The 22,646-nt window shown below is 43.1% G+C and overlaps 1 protein-coding gene across 3 annotated transcripts in view; it reads left to right on the top strand.

Moving 5' to 3' along the window:
• SLC4A4 (solute carrier family 4 member 4) overlaps positions 1–22,646 on the top strand; it is a 246,237-nt gene that overhangs the window by 186,662 nt on the left and 36,929 nt on the right. For all 3 annotated transcript variants that reach the window (XM_061994177.1, XM_061994176.1, XM_061994178.1), the window contains 6 exons: positions 2,306–2,463; positions 12,315–12,402; positions 13,685–13,839; positions 14,283–14,396; positions 15,346–15,520; positions 20,670–20,803. In XM_061994177.1, the coding sequence (XP_061850161.1) occupies positions 2,306–2,463; positions 12,315–12,402; positions 13,685–13,839; positions 14,283–14,396; positions 15,346–15,520; positions 20,670–20,803 (824 nt within the window). The remainder of the gene's footprint in view (positions 1–2,305; positions 2,464–12,314; positions 12,403–13,684; positions 13,840–14,282; positions 14,397–15,345; positions 15,521–20,669; positions 20,804–22,646) is intronic.

Raw genomic sequence — 22,646 nt, 5'->3', positions numbered from 1 at the left:
GCCAGGAGATGTTGATTTTTAACACTCAGCTGGTGCTGCTGCAGTGTTTTCTTATTATCAAATCAGAAGCAATTGATGACATTGCTCCACAGTTGGAGAATATTAGTGAATATTTTGGCCCTGTGAGCTTGCTCACGTCCACCGTGGCACACTTAGAGCACGTAGATGCAGAGATGAGAAGAATAACCTTCAGGCTGTGAGGAACTATTTTTAGTGTGAAGCTATAGCTGCACTTTGGGAGAAGATGTATAAATGAGAGTAACTCTGGCAGTTGGCTGATGAGAGTGATGCTGGTCAGTAGATTTCTTGTGGCATTCTGGTTTAATGGTGATGAGCACAGGATTGGACCTTGATGAGCACAGGATTGGACCTTGCATACCATTTGGATCCCTGCGGAAGAATTGCTGGAAATGATTAAATACAGTTTTGTAGGTCCCCTTCTAAGCTCTCTTTCCTGCATTTTGAGCCCTGTTGTTCAGTAACACAGCAGATGCTTTGCTGCATTTCTAGAAGGACTGCTTATATCATGATTGATTTTTCAGCAGATTGATTTTTCAGGCAAGAGTGGTATATGTGTATGTGCTTCTGATGTTAACAGTTCATTTACTTTAACTTCTGTGTGAGGGTCTTGAAGTTTCTCTCTGTCAGGAAGGCGTTATGGGATAGAGGACAGAGTTGGGATCAAGGCAGGAGTTGCTGTGGTAGGGTAAAACATCACATGCAGTAACTTGCTTCTAAAGCAATGGATGTTTAATTGGTGGTGGAAACATGAGAGGTCTTTTAGCTCCACAGTGACTAGCAGCCTCGTTAGCTGCCTTTCAGTGTTGGGGTTGTGCATGTATTTCAGTGATGTGGCTGGGAAGGGGAAGCGAGTTTCTATGTGCTGTCTATTATAAGGATGAAGACAGGCAATTTCTACTACCTGCCTGCTTATTCTTATTGATCCTTTTTTTAGAAATGCCCTTGCCCTCAGCTTCCACACATGTTGTTGTGTTGCTGTGGTGTGCATTACAGAAATTCATTAAGAGTAGGTATGATTGTACTTCAAAGAGTTAGTTTGCTCTGGTGTGTGCATATATATATACACACACACTCCTCCACTTACTTGGTATTTATACCTGGGCTAGCAGAGTGCTAGGAACCTCATCACGAGGTGAATAATTAATACAGACCCTGCACTGTGAGCATCTGGAGGGGGTTCCGTGTGCCACCAACCTTTCCTGGCTCAGGACTCACACCAAGGTAAAGTGTACTGCTCACAACCACCTTCCTCACCTTTCACTGTTCCTACCTTGGCTTCTGTGTCCAGATCTGATGCTTTTGTTTTCCTTGGAAATCCTCTCTCTGATTTCTCTCTTCTTCATGGATGCCCCTTCTCACTTCACTTCTTTCCAAGGCTTTCTCTTCCTTCAGATCTCTGGGAGATGAGGAATGTAGTAGCCATCTGGCATCATTCTAAAGCAGAGCAGGGAGTTTCTCCTGGACAGAAGGTCTCTAGTGATGGCATGTGCTCCTCTGTCCCCTTTCTCCATGCCCTGCTCAGTGGGCAGCAGGCTGCAGGAGGGCTGAGGGCTCAGGTGATAATAGTGGGAAGCAGTAATGAGCCAGGCTGTCCCACAGACAGTGACTGAGACCTTTAGTGTCGTTTCAAAACCAGCCTGCCTGCCACTTTTGCCTGATGACTCCTCATGTGCTGGCCTGCACAGGCAATGGGAACAAAATCTTCAGACAACCTCAAGTAAATTTTAGATTAAGGGAGAAGTTACAAGCTAGGAAACCTCCTAAAAGCCTGTGCTAAGCTCAGACTTTCCCTTGAAACTTGAAAAGACATGTACTCAGCAAAGTGCAGGTGCCCAGCTCCTGGCATCCATCCTTCAGGGTTAGTTTCCCTCAGGCCAGTCGTTTCTGTAGCAGCAACAGCAGAAGGTGGAGTTGCTCTTTCAGTCCGAAGAAGCACCTGCTGTTCCCCTGCTGGCCAGGCACTGAGGTGGTACAGTACTTCTTCTTGAGACCTTGCTCTGATCTACTCATCTTCCTCAGTACTGCACACCTTTTCCTCCCCAAAGAAGTACCTTCCTTCACATTCATCATGGCTTCAAGCACCAACATCAGCATTGTTCTTCTGGGGCTACACTTCTTAACATTTATATCCCAGTAGGTTCTGTGTCGGTGATACATGTTGGCCAAAGATATCTTTTGATCAAGGAGAAAAAGTGGGTAAAAACTGCATAAACTTTGTTGCACATTCCTGATTGCATATCTGACAAGACTTAATTTTCTTTTCCTTCCTCTTTTGCTGGTGCAGCTGAAGAATAAATTCATGAAGAAGCTGCCCCGTGATGCAGAGGCCTCCAATGTGCTGGTGGGGGAAGTGGACTTCCTGGAGAGTCCTTTCATCGCCTTTGTCCGGCTGCAACAGGCAGTCATGTTGGGTGCTCTGACTGAAGTCCCCGTACCGACTCGGTAAGAATTCAGCCCTTAGGGGACAAGAACTGGAAACTGCATTTCCACTTTTTAAAATAAAACCATGGGGCCTGAAGAAGACATTTGCCAATGCTTTCCATCATGGGACATTCGTAGCAGTCAGGATTAGTGGTTTGAAGTAACACAACTCACTTGTAGCTACTTAATAATTTTCAGGTCCTGAATTTGGTTGTAAGATATAAGCTGGAAAATACCCAAACATTGCACAAATATACTATCTTAACAGTAAATGTGAAATTTAACTGCTGGGGCATTTTCTGCCCCTTATGATTCCTTCCCAACACACAGTGTACATAGCTCAGATTGCCTCTGCACAGTATCTATTTCTCCTCTTCAAAACTCACATTAGGTGAAGGATGTAATTCAGGTCCTGATGGGAGGGGGAGAAAAGATAAATTGGGGCATACAGTTCTATCAAGGGCAGTCACACCGTTTTTGGCTTTTTAATGCAGAGTGGTTCTGAGGAAAATGTCATGTAAATATTTTATTTATTGTGACTCACTGCAAATTACTCTGAGGCTCAGAAATACAAGTATATCTTACATTCTTAAATATTTGACTTCACTGCTTGAATATGCATAACTGACTGTAAAATGAATGTACATATCTAGCAGAATAGTGAAGCTCGAGCACTGTTTGAGTTCTTAGCAATACTACCCTTAGTTGTACAATTATCTGTTGTTTATTGTGCAACACAGTAGACAAAAATTATCAGTATAGATGTCCTGAACATGTGCTACATGTGAGCATTTTGTAGTCATCTGTCTTTGCATGATACATACACAAACACCCCGCCAAGGTAAGAGCTGTGAGAATTATCAGTATTAAAAGGTAATGAGGAGCACTAAGGAGGTTTGCTATATCCCCTCTCACCCGCCCCAGGCCCAGGCTGCCGTGTTCCTCAGCGCTGCTGTGCACCTGGGCTCCGGCCTGCTGTAGGTATCAGCTTACAAAGGGTGTACTTTGCATCTCACTTGTAATTAAGGAGTTCAAATTGCGTCTTTCACATCACTAATGTGCAAATACATATTTTATGTGAACAGTTTCAAAGGCTTTCAATACAGAGTGAATGTTGAGATTTGAATAATGCCTCGAGGGTTTGAGGCTGTAGCAAGTAACATTTTGTGAGAAGAGATGTAGTGTCACCACAAGAGCACATGGCTAGTGCATTAATGATACTGGAACACTCTGCTCTCATGAGACCACATCTGGAATATTGTGTCCAGTTCTGGGCTTCTTAGTTCCAGAAGGACAGGGAGCTGCTGGAGGGAGTTCAGTGCAGGGCCACCAAGATGATGAAGGGAGTGGAGCATCTCCCTTATGATGAAAGGCTGGGGGAGCTGGGACTCTTTAGCTTGGAGAAGATGAGACTGAGGGGTGATCTCATTAATGTTTACAAATACATAAAGGGTGGGTGTCAGGAGGATGAAGCCAGGCTGTTCTCAGTGATGTCCAATGATAGGACAAGGGGCAGCGGGCATAAATGGGAACACAAGAGATTCCAAAGAGATGAAAGGAAAAACTTCTTCACTGTTCAGGTGAGGGAGCACTGGAATAGGCTGCCCAGATGTGTTGTTGGGTCTCCTCTGGGGACATTCAAAACCCACCTGGATGAGTTCCTGTGTGACCTACTGTTGGTGGCCCTGCTCTGGCGGGGGGGGGTGGACTAGGTGATCTTTCAAGGTCCCTTCCAACCCTTAAGATTCTGTGATTCTATGAATGTATCACAGCCATTGTATGGAATGAAAGCTATATGATTGTTATAACTTGTAACTTATTTTGATGTGCAAAACAAAGGAAAAAGATGATCTAGTCTTGCTGTTTGTTTAACTGCCTTTTTTAGAGTTGCATTTTTTAGAGTTTCATTACGTGGCTTCTTTCAATAACCATATCAACAGCTCTTTGCAGCCACTGGGTATTCTGGTAGGAGTATTGGGAGATAAAAGTGGCTCAATTTCAGATAAAGCTAATCTTCATTCCTTCAGTATTTCAGCTTCCAAATCTGACCCCAGTTACTCTTTTTTTTTTAAAAAAAAAAGACCACTCTCCAAATGCTTCTCAGCAGATGTAGAATCAGGTCCTGTTTGTTTTGGTAGTAGGAGCCAGGAAGTTAGATCTAGGATTGCTGAACGACCTCATTACTAAATAGCATTAATCAAGACAATATGTCCTTCCATGCCAACATTTTTTTTCCAGGAAATAGTATTATCCATTTGCTGTCCTCCAAACCAAATGCTAGCTCTAATCGAAGCAGGGAGGCTCATTAGATGGCTTCTGTGAGTAATGAAGAGCCATTTGCAATGGCTGCATCCTGTGAAATTCAATCAAGGAAATCCCATCAGGGCCCAGAGGAGCTGTGATGAAGCATCTCCTTGGTCAGCACTGAGTCTCGGCCATCTTGCAGGGCTGGCGTTCCTGTCCTGGGCGTGCACTGAACAGCCGCAGTGTCGGCAAGACGCTGGAGCCAAAGCCTTCTGTTGCCCCCTGCTTCTCTCCCTCCAGGCTTCTCCATGTATTTTGTTAAAGTGTCAAGTTCCTGACAAAATTGTCAAAACCAGGCCATCAAAGCTAGGCAGTGCAGAACCACCTGGGGTTTCTAAAATAAACGACAGCTAACATTTCAATGCAACAGGCTGCTAGAGGAGTATGGGCACCCAGCTCTATCGAGTAATCTCAACACAACATGCATCTGTCTCTCTCTTTAGAAAGCTGCAGGTTGTTTTTACGGATGGAGGAGTGGAGGGGGAGGGATTAAACATCCAGTGTTCAGCACAGGAGCATGCTGGTCTGTAAAACAGAGGGGAGGTGGCCTTCATGGCCATCTCTTCCCATGGTGACATACCCTGCTGGAGGTGCCTTTGCATAGCAATTCAGTTAGTGTTTCTGGTATGCTGTGTTAGGTAAAAATCTCACACTCTTTAGCAACTAGAGATGTACTAAAAATGTCCCAGGAGGAAGTGAAGTGCCTTACCCTAAAGGATGATGGTCAACAGAGGTTGTTGAATCAGTGACAGAGGGATGGTGAAAGCCTACCTGGGGAGCTGGAAGAAGGGGAGCAGGGAGAAAACATTCCCAGCCGTAACATGGTGTCACAGAGCTTGCAGAAATGCATGAGGCCATCTAGATGCTTTGTTTTTCTAAGCACTAACCAGGTAGAGTTTGCAGGGAGAGGGCAGCCATGGATTTCATTAGACCAGCTGAGAGTCAATCTATCGTCTGCATCCATGAGCTGATTGTGTAAGACATGGCTGCAGTCTTGTGGTGTAGAAGCAAATATACTACCAAGCCCTGTGGAGGTGAACAGCTCATGATATCTATAGGTCCTGCCCTACTTCAGTTTATTTATGTTGACGTAGTACTGCAGAAAGAAAAAGGAATCTTGTGTGCATAAGATAGACAGAATTCAATATGTAGACATACAGTTAAACAGGTTACTCATTTCTGCTGTTCTTTTTTGTTTCCTCCACACATTCTTTGGCTTGGATTTTTCTAGTAAGCTACAGACTTTTGGTCACTTCATAGAAATATAATTTCCTGTGTAGAAATTACTCTTCCTTGTATACAGAAATTTCCTATGTACATTTTTATTCATTTTTGAAGTATTTCCTTTATTTAAAAACAAATTCTTATTTAAAAAAAAAAACAAAACAGCAAGATCTAATGAACTCACCAGGAAAAGTTTCTCAACAGGGTGTTTTCATACAGCCCTAGTAATAAAAACCAGTGACTGAAATTGGTATAGAGACATCCCAGTTTTCTTTTTACCCTTCAGATTAAAAAAACCCAACTTTAAGGACTTTGGTTTTCTCATGTTGAATTTAATTCTACAGTGCTATGAGCTCCGTGTTTTGGTATGCACTTAGCTACTGTGCTTGCACCATGGCTAGAATATGGCTGCTTCTTCTCTGGGCAGTGCAATAGATTTAACTTTTTATTTTCATAAAGAAATGTGCAATCACGTGTTGGAGTCTGCTGTATTAATGCACTGTTGATGGGGGGGGAAAAAGATGAAGCATGAGCAAGGGAAAGATTTGCTTTGGAGATAAACTGTACAGACTTGCACAGTCTAATATGTAGTGCTGGGAAATTGGCTGTGTCTACAAGTCTCAAATGAAATGAAGTAACTTGCCCAAAGGTCACTTAGAAAGCACGTGGCAGAATCAGGAATCACATTCTCCCCTGTTGCCTCCTAACTGACACTTTTAACTGCAAAGGCATCTTTTTTTCTTCGTGTGTCTTGTTTTCAGGGCTGCGTTCTTTAGCAGCCTTTTCCAGCAGAAAGACTTACTCTGAGAAATGGAAGGTCTGGCAGCAAAGGACGTACCTTTGTTTATCTGTATTTGTGTGCTGGACACCATGTGGAAGTCTCCAATGTTGGTGCATTGCCCAAAACTTGAAGGATCACCTGTGTGAAATACAAGGTGGACCGAACTCTTTTCCATCTCTTTTCATTGCTGCAGTGTCAAGTTGTGTTCTTTCCTTCAATAGTCTCAGCCACAGATTCTGATGGAGAAGTCCATCAAGAGGTTGTTCTTTCAGCCCTCCAGTCCATCAACATGTGTCTCTATGGGGAACACTGGATGCCTTGCAGGCATCTCACATGGTGTCTAACAAGAGAAGGACTGCTTCCCCTCATCACTCTCAAAATTAAAAGCATTTTCTCCATTTACTGAGTTTCCTTTGTGTAGGTACCTTTAACCTTTACAGAGCTGCTGCTCTTTCTTGTTCCAGATTTGAGAGATAGACATGGATGAGTTGGCTGAATTTGAGTCTTCCTTTAGGTGCTCTTTCTCTTTTTCTTTTTTTTTCAAACTAGTTCTTTTTTGAGGAGACAGAAGGATGGGACATGGGATGACCTTGTCTTCTGCACCAATGGTCAGCTTGCAAAGCCAGCATGGTGAACGTGGTCCTAGGACAGTTTTCACCACAACCCTTACCCTCTATGGGAACTTGATAGTCACAGACATTACAGATTTCTTGCAACGTTCCAAATGAGTGGCAAAATATTAGTGATTTTGAAGCCTGTCTGTGTTGTATTCGCTCCCTAGCTCCCAAGTGTGCTCCTCAAGTGATTTCTTGGAGAATTGTAGCCAAATTTCTCAGAAGCACAGCACGTAAAGCCTTGTTGCCTCCTTGGGCAGACGAGATTGAAATTCTGACCTGCAGTCTTTGCCATCACCTCCTGCCAAGGTCCAGGAGGTTGTGTTCACTACAGCTGGTTGTTAGGTCTGTAACTCCAGGTTACTGGGTTTGTACACAATATTGCTTTGGTACTAGGCTTACATTGTCTAGGTACACAAGCAGGGGTTACCAGGGGCAGGACACATTTGTCCATTTTGAATTGGAATGACTCATCTGTGAGTACAAATTTATTCTTGTCGGGTTTGGTGGCATAGTCCATGTAAATAAAAGATGACTCATACATTGTCGGTGGTCATTGTCTGCTTAAGAAGGGTAAAGTATGAAAAAAAAAACAGAATAGTGCTTTAGATGCAACATAATAATAAATTGTTGAGTTTCTGGCTCATTATCAGCTTGGAAGTAAAGGATGTTGAGTGCTTTGACTGTACTGTCATACACAGTTTGAGAGCAGGTATCCTGGGTGTGAAGGCTGCCAGCCCTCTCTGTAAGTTGTTGCCTAGAGTGTTTGGGAGAAACACTGAATTTTGTTACCACTTCAGAGGGACTTTGAGCTAAGTGATATAAAAATTCTCTGCGTTGAGCTTAACTTAGCAATGATAAGTTTCAGAAATGGATGTTTGATAACTTAGCATGTGTTAGGTGCAGTGGAGAGGGGTTTGGTGCTTGGCTTTGGTCTTGGCAAATGAAGAGGAGGAATATGTCACAAATAGGAGTGAGGGATTTCGTAGGTGAAAGTATTCCTAACTAAATGATATTAAAGGCATGCAGATATAATCCACACCACTAAAATGGAGTAGTGACTTTGTGTTTATAGTATTTGGCCCCTTAAAAGGTCTTATTCTACCAGGCAATTCTAAGCTGAATCAGTCAGGATAAAGAATTTAGCAAGTGTGATAAACTGCGTGTTTTAGAAAATGTTTTAGCAAATGCAAGACTATCTGGGTACTTCTGTTACTTATTGGAAGGGAGATACCTGATGCTGATGTCATTGTTTCAGAAGATGGTTATGAGAATGTCTCTTTCCCCTGGAAAATCAGGAGAATGCTGGGTAGCAACTTATGAAGTTATGGAACTTTAAAAAAAATACTATATTTAGGTAATTTGCATCCTAGTTTTAAAAGAGTTAGACCCAGGAAGAGTTTTTCTTGCATATTGTTTTACAGTAACTTGTGAAAGCCAGGGAAAGTTCCAGGTGGTAGGAGAAGAGCAGAGGATATGACCTAGGTGTGTGTGGCTTAGTCACCTCCTTGTGAACCTTAAGTAAAACACTTGAAAGTGTCATGAAGAACTCAATAACGAAGCGTTACTGTTAGTAATGCCAATGAATATGTATTTACAGATCCTCTCCTACTAACAGGACTCTAGATTTTTTAAAGAGAAAATATTTGTTTGGATATAATATACAGTATAAGGCATTTTACTTTGTATCTCAAGATATTTTGTTTTAGGAAGCTAAAATAACACTTAATACAATACTTCTAAGGAGAGGAGTGTCCTTGGCACCTCTCACCTCTCACATGTTATTATCAGCTTTTGTGAAAACATATATTTAACACAGTGAAAGTTGACAAATAACAAAGAGGATGTCTTGGTGGCCCAGAGCAATCCAGTAATTTATGCAGTAACTTGGCCTCATGTTATCTTCCCCTTCCAGGGACAGAGAGCAGGTGGAAGAGCTGTGTTCCAAGAACCATATTTCTCTGAGTCGTGCCGTAGGTAAAGGGTTGATGTTGTCCCTGAGTGTAGCAGATGATTCCATCAATGCTGGAACTGGTCAAACAAGGTTTCCTAAAAGTATATGCCATGTCCTTTCCCTCCACCACAGCAATAATCCCAGTTCTCCCCTTCATCCTGACATGTTTCCTAAGACTTCCTTGTCCATACCTGAGGTCATGTCGCCCGAGTCAGTGCTCCTAACTTCATTTTCTCAGGAAAGCAGACTCACATAAAGTTCCTGAGTAGCCATAGGTTATTTCATCTATATATTTGCACTGACAAAACCACCAGCTCTTGGATGATTTCCCTAAGGAAGACATCAATATATCAGAGAAGATTCACGGAAGAGCCATAGAAGTGAATAAAGAGAGGAGAAAAGCCTCAAATGTCTACAGGTGACTGGATCAATAGGGGAGGGCATTTAAAGGAATTTAATCATCGAGGGTTCTTCAGTCTAGCTATGAGAGATAATGTATGACTGGAAGTTGAAGCTAACCCAAATTCACACTGGAAGTAGTGCGAAAGGAGACAACTTAGCAAAGGTTTATTTTCCATTATGAATCGAAAGGTACTGCTGTAATTGGGAAAAGGCTTAATTCAGGAAGCTTTAAAGTTGTTTTGAGCAGCTATTAGTGTTTCTGTTTGAAACACATGGAGTTTGCTGAAAACTGTCCCAATAATTGCCAGTCTTTGCTAAATTAGGTGAAATGGAGAAGTTAATCTCCTGTCATGTGACTTCTTTTGTTACTAATTGTAAGGGTGAGTTGATATGCAAGAGAGAGACTTCTGTCTCAAGGTTACTAGCCAGAGTCCAGCTCAGGCTGAACACTTGAAATGACACCATCTGACAGGCATGATGGTCTCCCCTGAAATCCCCCAGGCCACCAAATATTGGCTGTTGTGTGAGATGGCCAACAGGAGTAACAGGCCTTTCCCAACAAGGCGAGGAGGTGAGCATGAAGACAGATGTATTTTTGTGCCATAGCTGCGGATCAAATCTTTTTTTTTTCTGGGACAATTCTGAACAAGGAGTTTATAGGAAACTTGTGTTTCTCCAGCCAAGGCTGTGGGTGCTATGAGTAAGTAATTGCCACCTTGGCACCTGTCTATAACATGAAATCAACTTGAAAGGAGGAGTGTTTCCACAGCAAGTAATGGCTTTTACCATTTCAGCACTGGTATCTTGGCCTTGCATAGGAAACTTGGCTCAGGAACTGGGAGTGTCTGAGATAAGGCTTAGGTATTCTTGTTTTAAAAAAAAATCATTCCAGACCAGGAGGATCTAGGTACCTTTGAAGATCCAACCTTGAGGTCATAGTTAAAACTTTTTCTAATGAGTGTCAGTTCAGAGATTGGACAACCCAGCCACCTTTCACCAGCATTCCCGTTACACTGGCACAACTGCCAGACAATTTTATTGGCAGAATCATCCATTTTCCATGTACAGCCTTTTCCGTTGAGGAATCTCCTTAGGATGTATTGTCATGTGGGCAAGTCTTGATTCATAGCATGTTAGCGCTGCCAAAAGCAAGAGCAGGAAGGATCAAGAGCAGCAATTTCCCATCTCAAAGGCTTCCTGTCATGGTGTTTTCAAAGTCATTAACAGTGTCTTGGAAGTATTTGCTACCCAAAGAGATCATGTAAGAAATTAACTCCTGATACCTTGTAGATAGAGTCACCCTCACAGATCATAGAATAATAGATTCATTTTGGTTGGGAAAAACCTTTAAGCACATCGAGTCCAACTACTAACCTCATACCGCCAAGCCCACCATGTCCCTCAGCAACTCATGTACACAGCTTTTCAGTATCTCCAAGGATGGGGACTTCACCAGCCCCCTGAGCAGCCTGTGCCAGTGTCAGTGAAAAAGTTCTTCCTCCTCTCCAAGCTAAACCTCCTGTGGTGCAACTTGAGGCCATTTCCTCTTGTTACTCACTACTTGTGAGAAGAGACCGACCCCCACGTCACTACAACCTCTTTCAGGAAATGGTGCCTACCCTAAGAGTAGGTTTACAGCTCAAGTTGCCTGCTTAAGAATTAAGCTGTGACTATGAAGCCATCAGATGGGTTTCTAGGTCTCTGGTTTGTATTATATACTTGGAGTGGAAATTCAGGGCATGCAAGTTGGGCTTAATTATTTGTAGTTCAAGCCCTATTGCAGACAAATGGTTTCTCTTCACATGTGGGCAGCTACTCTGGGTGCTGATGTGGGATAGTGATCTCAGCCCCAGCAGAGCATTAATAAGCACGTGGAGTGCTCTTGGATAGCTTGGGGGAATGACAGTGAGCAATGTGGATAGTTAATAGCATCCTTCCTTGTACCTCTGTGCTGGCCCTGCTTAGGCTGTACTGTGCCTAAAATCTTGTGTCCTAAAGTCTTCTGTTCCCTCCTGGCTGTTTGACAGCAGTAACATCACTGCAATTGTCACATAAATGGCACTTGAATAGCACTAGGGAAATGTTTAACACCAGTATCTTACACAAAGATTGAAGAGCTTGCCAGAGCCAGTAACATAGGATCAAGTAAATCACCATGGAGGTGACTGGGCTTTCTGTGGTGCACAGGGCACAGATCCTCATCCACTCAGCTCGGACTGCGTGCATAGATAAGTTTGCTTGAAGATACTGGGCACTGGAAGAACGTCCATCCCTCACCCCATCCTGAAGTCTAGGTTGCTGGATGGCAGCAACTTACTGACACCTGCCTAAGGCTGCGGCTGCATTTGGCCATAGTGATCTCAAGGCTATTTTTAAAGGGTTTGGGGAGAAAACTCTGTAATGCCTTGCTTGTCTGAGTAGGTGTGATAGACCACAGGATGTAACCTCTGCTGCCGGATTAGCTGGAGGCCACTGGCAGCCTCTGGATCTCTAACAAGGGCCATAGCTTTTTAAGGTTTCTATCTACATGTGTTATAAGTAATAAGACATTAATTTCCTGTCTGAAATGGGAACACTCTGTTTGTTTTGACAGATTTCTTTTCATTCTACTGGGACCGAAGGGCAAAGCAAAGTCCTACCATGAGATCGGCCGAGCCATTGCCACCCTGATGTCAGATGAGGTAGGTGTCTTGACATCTCCTGTGTGAAATGGGTTGTCCCAGGATTCACTTTAGCTAATAATGATGTCCTTTTCTGCAGCGTGGTTGAGTGGAATGGGCACGCATATAAAGCTGAAATATCCAAATAGCACCTGCTAGTTCCATCTGTTTGCATAATTATTTCTTCTGGCTTCTTGTTTTTGTGAAGGGAAGACTATAGGAAGTTTTAAACCACTGTGTGTATTTTCCTGCCTTCAAATAGACTATGAATTAATCTTTAAATGAATCTTGTCATGATGTGTGCCTCGTGTCCTGCTCCACAATCGCAGTAACCCGTGGTGATGCTCCATAATTACCTAGAAACGGTGACACCCACGGCCGCCTCTTGTGTGCTGCACCATGTCCCACAGCACTGCTTCACTCAGGCAGTATTTATGTATTATCCATGAGTAGCCAGCATTTCTCCCTAACCATCCACCTCAATGAGATGACTAGGCTTTCAGTACTCATTTCCAGCTTCTTTCTTCCAGTGTCCCTTGGGCTCTGTGCATCTTGAGCTGATTTACGTTGTATTTGTTTCTTACTTCCTCCTGATGTTGTTTTGCTCTCAAATTGTTCCCTTAATTATCACTTGCCCAGTCTCAGCTCTTATCTTTTCTGATTGAAGCAGTGATCTAGTTTCCATAGCCCCAAAGTTCTCCTTCCTACCACCAACTGTTCTTATTTAGTCTATTGTTTGCTGATCCACCTTCACTCTAAGTAGTCCAAAAGATTTCTGTAAAATTCAGCATTAATGCCGTTTTTCCTCTCTTCTCTCATTCGCTCTTCATCAGTAACACTAGGCCTTTCAGTAAAACTAGTTTGTACTTCTTGTTACTATTTTTGAGTAAATATTGACATATTTTCTATGCCACAGGTTTGAAAAACTAACCTTTTTTTGATAAAGCAGGTAGAAAAAGAGAGTTGACATCTTTTTGTGGCTTTGTAAAAGTATCTTCTGCAAGTAAAACAGAAACATTCTTTAAACTCTCTTTTTAGATTAAAGAAATGGATAATTGCTGTAGTAATTTTTTTTTACAAAGGTTAGAAATGTATATTTTGCTTAAAATTAGAAATATGCCTGCAAGATAACAATCTCCACTATTAAGCAACACACTCTTGTGACAAATGTCCTGATACTTTCTGAGAGTTTTTTGAGAATGAATAAGTTATTCTTGTAGACTTAAACTTGGTTGCTCCTTCTGGAGTCTGGACTACAGAAAGTGCAAAACTTTTCTACATGGAGTGTCTGTTGTCCTTGCAGGTATTCCACGACATTGCCTATAAAGCCAAGGACCGACAGGACCTGATCGCTGGCATCGATGAGTTTCTGGATGAAGTCATTGTTCTTCCCCCTGGGGAATGGGATCCAGCCATTAGGATAGAGCCCCCCAAGTCTCTTCCTTCTTCTGATAAAAGGTGATAGCAGGAGACAGGCAGATTTAGCTCTGTGATGAAGGACAGTGTGTAGCAATTCTGATAAAGTGATGGCAAGAGTCGGGGCTTAGAGTACACTGAGTTTATTGAACAACTGAAGAGTGACCTATATCTCTCTGTCTATACGTAGAAAATACTAGAGATATTTTTAGGTCTTAGAAATTAGGTGTTCTTGCAATTATGTGCCCTTTAAAATGATGTTCAAGGCACTTCAGAACATGCATAGTGGTTGTGCCTACTCTTTGAAGTCCTGCTTGGTCCTTTTAACACGCTCTGTTCCACTCTGGCTGGCATCAGATAAGCCTTCTAGTCTCCTTTGTACACCATGGCTTCAGGAAAGGCTGAGTAACACTTGTTTGGAAGAACTGTGTGTGGAGCTGCAAGGTGATGCAGTGAGCCTCAGTTTTCCCTGCTTTTTTGCCTAGGAAAAACATGTACTCCGGTGGAGAAAATCTGCAGATGAATGGAGACACACCTCATGATGGAGGGCACGGCAGTGGCGGCCACGGGGACTGCGAGGAACTGCAGCGGACAGGCAGGTCAGCGATGCTCTGCTCAGTGTGAGGCACCTGCTGGCACCCAAGCGAGGTGACCCTCTTGCCCTCACAGAACTGCTTCATACTTTCCACTTTCAGTCCCCACAGACTGTTTGTATAGGCTGAGAACGTGTCCTGGGGTTTTTAGTGCTCTGCTTGAGACTGTCTGAAGGACTCTGAAGATCCAGGAAATCATAAAGCATCTTAATTGAGCACTCAGAAATTAAAGAGGGCCCAGTTAGGTGTTGGCTATTGAAAGTCCGTGAAGGTAGATGAATCTGTAAGAGCTGTAAACGTGGCAGGTACAGCTGCAGTTTGCATTCAAATTGCTGGAAGGGCTTTAGCCAAAAGCAGAGATGTTCCCTTTTCCAATGTGGTCAGAGCCATGTGGGGTTTATAAGAGTTAAGTGCTGTCTAGTCCCTGATTGTGCAAAAAGAAGATGTCTGCAAGTGGACCTGTGTTTTTCTCCAAGATGATTTCACTTACTTGCTTTTTTACTTCTAGCTCTTTTTCCGGTTATCAGTTTGAAATATTTTTCCATTTAGCAGATCGTTTGGCTCACCTGACTATTGTCTGCCACCTGAAGACATTTAGGCAGGGATTTAGACTGGGCTTGATATATATTATTACGTCAACCAATATAGTTGGGGAAAAAGCCAACAGACAGACTTCCTGAACTGCAAGCTTCAGTGGTCTGTTTCAGCAGAGGTAGGGCTTGTGTTCCTGAAATTGGTCTCTTTCCAGCTGCATCACATGTTCAAGATACTATCTTTCTTCACAGCATTATCTCAGTGATATCCCTGGACCATCACAGCCACGATAAGACTATTATGTAATGTGATGACCTCACTCCTTTCAGATAATACTTCATTTATGGCAATGTTTCTGCTTATTTGTCATGATGACTTTCACTCTAAAACATTTTGCACGAGTCTTCTCTTATCTTTTCAGATTCTGTGGTGGCTTGATCAAAGACATAAAGAGGAAAGCACCATTCTTTGCCAGCGACTTCTATGATGCTTTAAATATTCAAGCCCTCTCAGCAATTCTCTTCATCTACCTGGCCACAGTGACCAACGCTATCACTTTTGGAGGATTGCTTGGTGATGCTACAGAAAACATGCAGGTTAGCAAGAGCTTTCACAAAGAACAAATATGTCATTTGCCATTTGCTTTCTACAGTCAGAGGAGTGTTTGGCTGCCAACAAAGCTTGAATTCTGGGTACAAGTCATAGAGGTATCCTGTGTTTCCACTGAAAGCTGGCTTACTTTCTATGCTGTTGGATGGCTGTCCTTTGAAAATTGTACAAGCAGTAACCTTAAATGGTGTTTGAAAGATGACCAGGCAACAGAGAAGGTCATCGCTCCTTTTACAAAGAAGAATCCTTCTCATCTGCTCTCTGTGTTTGTGTCTTAGTTGTACTGTTTCCGCCCAGTTAAGTTTGCTAAGTCTGACTCAGACTTTCCATGTCATCAGACCATAGCACTGTATCCTCTGCCTGACTCTCACAATCCCCAGAACTGTTAAGGTTCATGGGAAGACAAGAAAATCAGATGTGAGACAGGAGAAAAATGCCAATTCTTTAGAAGGACAAATTTTGCGTTAGTGGAAGAGCAGATCCCGAGAGCCATAGTGCATATCCAGAGACAGGTTGGATTGGTGGTGAAGACACAAGTAGGGACTTCAAAGGGTGGTTCAGTTTTCTATGAAATCTAGAGGAAAGGAATTCTATATTGACACTGCTGTAGGTCCTTTGTGTTTGACTGGAGCAGAATTAAGCTCTAGCAGTGCACTTTGGTATTCCTTTGACTTTTTGAAGAGCAAGAAAACATAGGAGATTGTATTTCGCTAGATTCAGTGCGACCGCATTGACCTTCTGAATAATAATTAAGCTTGTAGTGACGATGACTGGATTATTAATTTACATGGGATTAATTAAACTTAACGTAGGAAAGGAGGGCACCTATCCAGAACTCTGCACTCCTCTATGATAAATTCCAGGCTAGAGGAAGATTCAGTAGCTGGTGGAGTGCCAAACTTTGCTCTCCCCCGTACAAACATAGCTTACCTCTTCCAAAACTCAGCTCCACAGCAGTTGTACAAACAAGTACATGATGTGGAAGATTAAAAAGAATGGGACCAAACGGCAGTAGAGATTGCAAAAGTGGCAAAGTCTATCTGCTCTGCATCTGTGCAAGGTACAGTCTTTAAAGGAGCGAGAGGAAGGGAAAATGTTACTTGATTCAAAATTCTGTTCATGTAACTACTTTATTGTGTCCCAAAGTCTTTTCTGTTCACTTTGTATCCCATGAATGTTTGTTAACAAGTAGCAAAGTATTTTTTTTGTCACTGAAATGGGCAGTACAGTTTCTTGATGTGCACACAAAAAGAAAAGATTTTTATTAAAAAAGCAGCACTTTGCATTTCAGGAAGCTGGGAAATATGTCATTCATCTGTCAAACAGTAGAACTGGTGCCCTGCTAAGCAGTGACTGTGCCATTGCATGCACTTAGTCATACTGTTAGAGTAAGATGCTGGCATTTTCCATCCTCTGGTTTGGCTACTGAATCATCAGCACCAGCTCTGCAAGGAAAGGAAATCCTTACCTTTGGCCCCATCTTCAGCAGCAAGAGGCTGAGCAGAGACAGGACAACCTCCCCAGGAGCCCTTCTGCTGGCATTGCCCAATGTTCTCGGCGGTGTGGCCATGCATAGCCTTGTTCATAGTTTGCAGCTCTACCGTGCTGCTGCCCTTTTTCCCTTGGGAGACTTTCTGCTGCTAGGCTCCACAGCGTACACAGGGGAAGGAAAGGGGTGATAAAAGAAGATAGGCCTCCAGGAGAAGAGCTGATAATCCCTCTGCTGTCTTCCACCTGCCAAGGACTGATGCATAAATGTGTTTTGTTTAATACTTCTCGTGCTGAGGGGAGGTTATTCATACAAAAGCCACATGGAACTTGTTGATGGGATTGGATCTGAGTGTGCAGGCATCCTCTGATGTAAAACGGTATTCATTTGTTGAGCGTGACAGTCTCATTTTACCAAAGTACGTCTGAGGCTGTGAGGGGACACACAATGCGGGGGTGGAGATAGAAGGAAGAGAAAACACAAGTTATCCATACTTTTCTCTGCAGTAGAGAAAACCCAGTCTTGAGTTTTCCTATTGCTCAGAGAAGAAAAGTCCCTAGAAAGACAAAAGCTGCAGGAACAGTCTGTTTTGAGCTCAGTGATTTATTCTTCATGTTGAAAAGGGTTTCGAAACCATTGATGCTCTACAGTTAAGAATTCTGCTTGGATAATGAAGAAGCTCTGCAGCAAATAAAAACACAGCATAGCCATTGATAACAAAACCTCCGGGAACAGCAGGAGGAACCAACACACAAGTCCTGCTGGATGCTTCCTCCTGTGCTTCTCAGGGGGTTTTGCACAGTGAGGAGAGAGTTGGAGTGTAGCCAAGAGGAGCACTGACAGCAAGGAGGGGTACCTGTGGATGTTGCCCCCAACCTCCCACTCTTCAGAGGCATTATGCCATTAAACTTCTATTTACAGAGGTGGAGCAAAGCAGAGAAAAATCATTACTGAGCATCTAGAAAAAACAAATTTTCCAGTCAGTTCCTAACATAGCAAGAGCTTAATGCAGAAAAGCATGGTCTATTATTTTCTTATTAGTGCACTTCGCACTTTCTTGCTTCTCACCAGTTGAATTTACTGATTTTTATTTATGTACTGATTTAAACCCCAAGTTTTTTACTGAACAGTTCACTGATGGATCAGAGGTTTAGAGGGTTTAGGCACAACTGGCTTTTCTTTGCCATCTCCCTTCAACAAACCTTTATTCACTGTCCATGTTTGAAAAGACATTAGATCATGGCTGCTGTAGGAGCATGGAAAGGGTTTTGACTGCAAGTTTTCAACAGAAGAGCAAGTCGTGCATTCTTTATGCTCAAATGCTCCTGTATCACCAGAGCCAGGGTGAAGTGTCCCAAGGTGCCCAGTTCAAGTTGTTCCTGCAGGGAGTTGCGCAGGGAGATCAGAGTCCAGGTTCATGTCAAGTGTTGCTCAAACTGTTGCACATTCCTGCGGCAGGAAAGATTTTGGAAGGGTGATTTTCTGTAAGACATCCCAGAGCATCAGCTGCACTGAATCTTTATACTTTGAAATGCAAGGGAAAGTTATGCCATCTTCTGCAGCTGAGGAGCTGCACCTAGAAGTTGTCCCCCAGACATTTTGTCCTCATAGAACAGTAGTTTTGGGACTGTCACCTCACAGTTCATGCATCTTGTTTTTTGTAAACAATAATGTGGCAGGCTCTGGGTCAGGCACTACAAATCACCCGTCCCGTGCTGCCTTCCCTGGAGAGCCTGACACGGCCAGCATTTCTTTAAAAGCTCACTTCAGAGTTTTATGTTTCTGAGAAAAGACACTATTCTTAGCTACAGACGTGAAAGAATGCAGGGAAAAGAGATTCCAGATGCACTGGCCAAGAGGGCCCTCTCAGTGACTAATGCGGGAGGAGCAAAGGGAATCAGCTGTGCAGATGCTATTCCTTGCCCTGAGAGCAATTGTCTCATCCTCACCAGTCCCCCAAAGGCAGCAAGCAAAGGCCTGTAGGCTGTTGTCTGTGTAGCCTGTAAAAACCTGCTACAATCCTTTTATGAAGGCTGCAGGATGTCACGACAAGCAGATCTCCCTTGCACTGATCCCTGTAGGGGCTAGGGCTGTTAATAATGGCCACCACCAGTAGCACTTAGACATGGCAAGGACCAATGGATGTCACCTCCTGCCAAGGCAAGATTGGTTTGTCTGCCCTTGAGCAGCATTGACAAATTACTGAACATGTGCCAGAAGAGCTGACTTTTAAACCTTCCTTACCTTTGCTTCTCTGCATAGCTCATGCTGCTGCTTTAATGACCCAGCAGTAACAGCGCTGGACTACTGGTGCTTTGAAATTGTGTTTGTTGCCTGAAAAATAGTTTATGATTGCAGTAGAGAGAGTTCTGTTGGGAATTTAGTAGATAAAAAAATAATATTCTGCTCTGCATAGTAACATACTGTTTTGACATATGACACTATGGATATTCTTTCCTCAGTGTAAATACTAACTTGGATCTTTCCAAGAAAGAGAGCCATGGAATTTAACTTAAATTGTTCCTATTACCACTGATAAGTCAGAAAAAATGCAGCCCCAACCCTGTGGGTTTTTTTGTGGATGGAAAGAAGGGTCCACATGTGGTCTTAATTGCTAGTTGCCCAGCACATGCAGCATTAATTAGGGTCCTGACTCAGACACAGGTGTACAGCAAAGCACATAAGCCTGTGCTTAAATCTGCCCCTGATTGTTGAGTATTCCTGGAGAGGGTGATGCTGATGGCAGCATGTCTTATTCAGAAGAAGATGATGCTCTCGATCCTTTAAAACTCCATCAAATGTAAACAGAGTAGTTTCCGTAAGAACAAACAAGGTAAAGTCCAGAGGATTCAGCCATTTTTGTAGAAGGATGCACCCTCAGTCAATAATCATATTATATTGTCATTTCTATTCCATCCACACTTTGCATTTTAGAAGCAGATATTGTCCAGCTGTAGTTGGACATGAAAGTCCAAGAATACATCAAGCATGCTCTTTATTTTCCTCTAGCAAAGCTGTTTTGTCACACATGCCAAAAGTAATTGCGGAGCCTGTTCAATATGGAATTTATTTGTTGCTGGTGACATCTAATAAACTCAAATCTCAACACGTGGCTGCTGAATGAAGTAGATTTGTTTGGTTTGTGTCTAACACACTCAAACAGTTATTTGGAAGAGAGTTGCTTTCTTGATCTAGAAATCATGTCTGCTCAGTTGGAGAAAGAAAAACCCCTCTACTCCTTTGTGCTGGAGGGAGTCAGAGCTGTCCTCTAGCCATGCTCAGCTGTGTGTGTTTGAGGAGCCCTGCAAATGCATATCTCTGCTGTCAAAGATGTGGGGGATGTTCAAGGAGTTCTCAAATCCTTTAAGTCCTGGAGGACATTCTCCTCCACTTGTCGAATATAAAATACAATATAATGCTATTAAAATGTAGGCCTCAGAAATAACAAGGGGATTGCTGGTTATCCTGTGTAACTGAATTGTGTAGGGCAAACATATCTTCATGTGTAGCTGCAAGAGAGGGCAGATGATCTCTCTTAGGTTTGCAACATACAGTATGTGACTGGTCACCGATATAACTACTCATTTTCTTGCAACAACGCTGCTAGAAAGGACTATTGAGTAGAACTCACTCCTCTCTCTCCCTAGGGCGTGTTGGAAAGCTTTCTGGGCACAGCAGTCACCGGCGCCATATTTTGCCTTTTTGCTGGTCAGCCACTCACAATTCTGAGCAGCACAGGACCTGTCCTTGTCTTTGAACGGCTTCTCTTTAATTTCAGCAAGTAAGTACCAGGGTGGAGGAGGGAGGAATGTCCCACACTAATGAAATATTAGCTAGGGAATGAGATGACTAGCGGTGGGGAAAAGGGATTTAGTACATGAAATGAAACATCTCTTTGTTCCTCATTGAGATTGCAGTGCAATTACATTGGGGATTGTCACAGGCACGCATGTCCCAGGGCACTGCCTGGGGTATGGGTGCCCATCTCCTTGAGGCCTCTTGGAAATTCTTGGCCAGATCTGCTCCTCAATGAGAAGCTGGTTACAGTCAGTGTGCTGTTCCTCTCCAGCTGCTATTTCCCTGGCTGCCGTGTATTCCCCATAGGAGCAAAGAAAGGAATTCGACTTGGCAATTTCAGTAACAAAATCCTCCAGGTCTCAAGGTCACACCAGATTTGTCCTTGAATCAGTGCTCATTTGAAATAATCACCTATAAAAGCAAAAGTACTTATGGTAAAAAACAGCTATTGATCTCTATGTGTCCTCAGAACTCCTCAACAGAGCTTTACTGTGTTAAATGCTCTTGGGTTTTTTTCTTCTAACTGGTATAAATTGGATTCTGCTCTTCCCCTCACCATGTTAGCCTTGATACAGTAATAATAGCTGACAGCCAGAGCTCAAGGGAGCCCATTTTGTTAGGTGTTCTCATTCAGTATTCCTACATCTGCAATGCTGGCAAAGAATGATGAGAATTGCTAAAGGAATCAGCATATTCATTGGTGGTTTTACACATACAATTACTTTGGGCAGTGTTTTGCAAGGAGATGATTTTAGGCTATACGAAAAATGCCCCAAATCACTTGTAGCCCTCCCTTCCCCCATCAGGGGGTGTTTACAGCACTGGAAATTGTAAAAGACTTGTGCTTCGGTACACAAAACCAAGAGCTTTTGGAGTCCAGGCATTACGAGGCTTTCTTTGAGAAGCAGTCGCCTGTGATGTGGAACAGCTCTTTGGCCCTTGGTGGTTATTTTTAGAAAAGGTCTATTGAATTATTAAGCTGAATATAGCTGCAGGTTGCAATAAGGCAGGAGTCATGGTATATGTTTAGTTGTTTAATTGTATCTCCTTCCTCATTATATTCAGTCTCTGGGGGTAGTTACTGAGAACTAATTGAGAGCACACCATCGTGTCTTTTCTGTGAATGCCCTACATGTTAGAGAAGCGTTCTGAGGTACAGAGCTTCTGCTGAGGCAGATGATGCATTTACATGTGATCCTACACACGGTGCTACACTGAGCTTTTTTGGAGCGAGGTGATTTCATTTGGTTACTTAACTCACTTGCTAGTGCTTGTGACAGTGTGAGCCTGTGAAAATAACGGAGTGCAGGATGAAATGGGCAGGGTCTGATTCTCCCCCTTGTCCATGTCAGTTATTTTATAATCAATACTGTTGAGTTTGAAGCCTGAATGGCTTTGCAGCACGCTCTGACTGCTCTTAGACAAAGCCATATTCATGCCAAGCCAGAGAGAAGTTTGTCTTGGAGTCAAGGATGCTATGGAGAGATGATCTGCACCTTCAAATGCAATGCAGTGCTCCTCTTCCTGGCCCTGGAACTGCTGCTCTGCTCACTTCTGCCAAAGAGGGGTAGAGGAGATGGACTTGGAGCCCGTCTCTACCCCTCACTGGTGAATAGGCAGGGAGGGATGGAGGCTAGAAAAAATGGGCTAGAAAATTACACTAGCCCAGGGAGGGAATCTGGAAGCTGATGACTGGTGAAAGCTCCACAGCAGAACAAGAGAGGAGCACCTGTCTTTTCTTCCCTTGACTGGAATAAGTGCATAAAGTTAGGAATAGACATTCTGTAGCTGCTTGCATCTGGCAGGCAGGTCAAAGCCCAGGTGCA

The sequence above is a fragment of the Colius striatus genome, chromosome 3 (genome assembly GCF_028858725.1).
Source record: "Colius striatus isolate bColStr4 chromosome 3, bColStr4.1.hap1, whole genome shotgun sequence".
NCBI lineage: Eukaryota > Metazoa > Chordata > Aves > Coliiformes > Coliidae > Colius > Colius striatus.
Note: the sequence above shows the minus strand (reverse complement) of the source record. Positions and strands in the feature narration are given on the sequence as shown.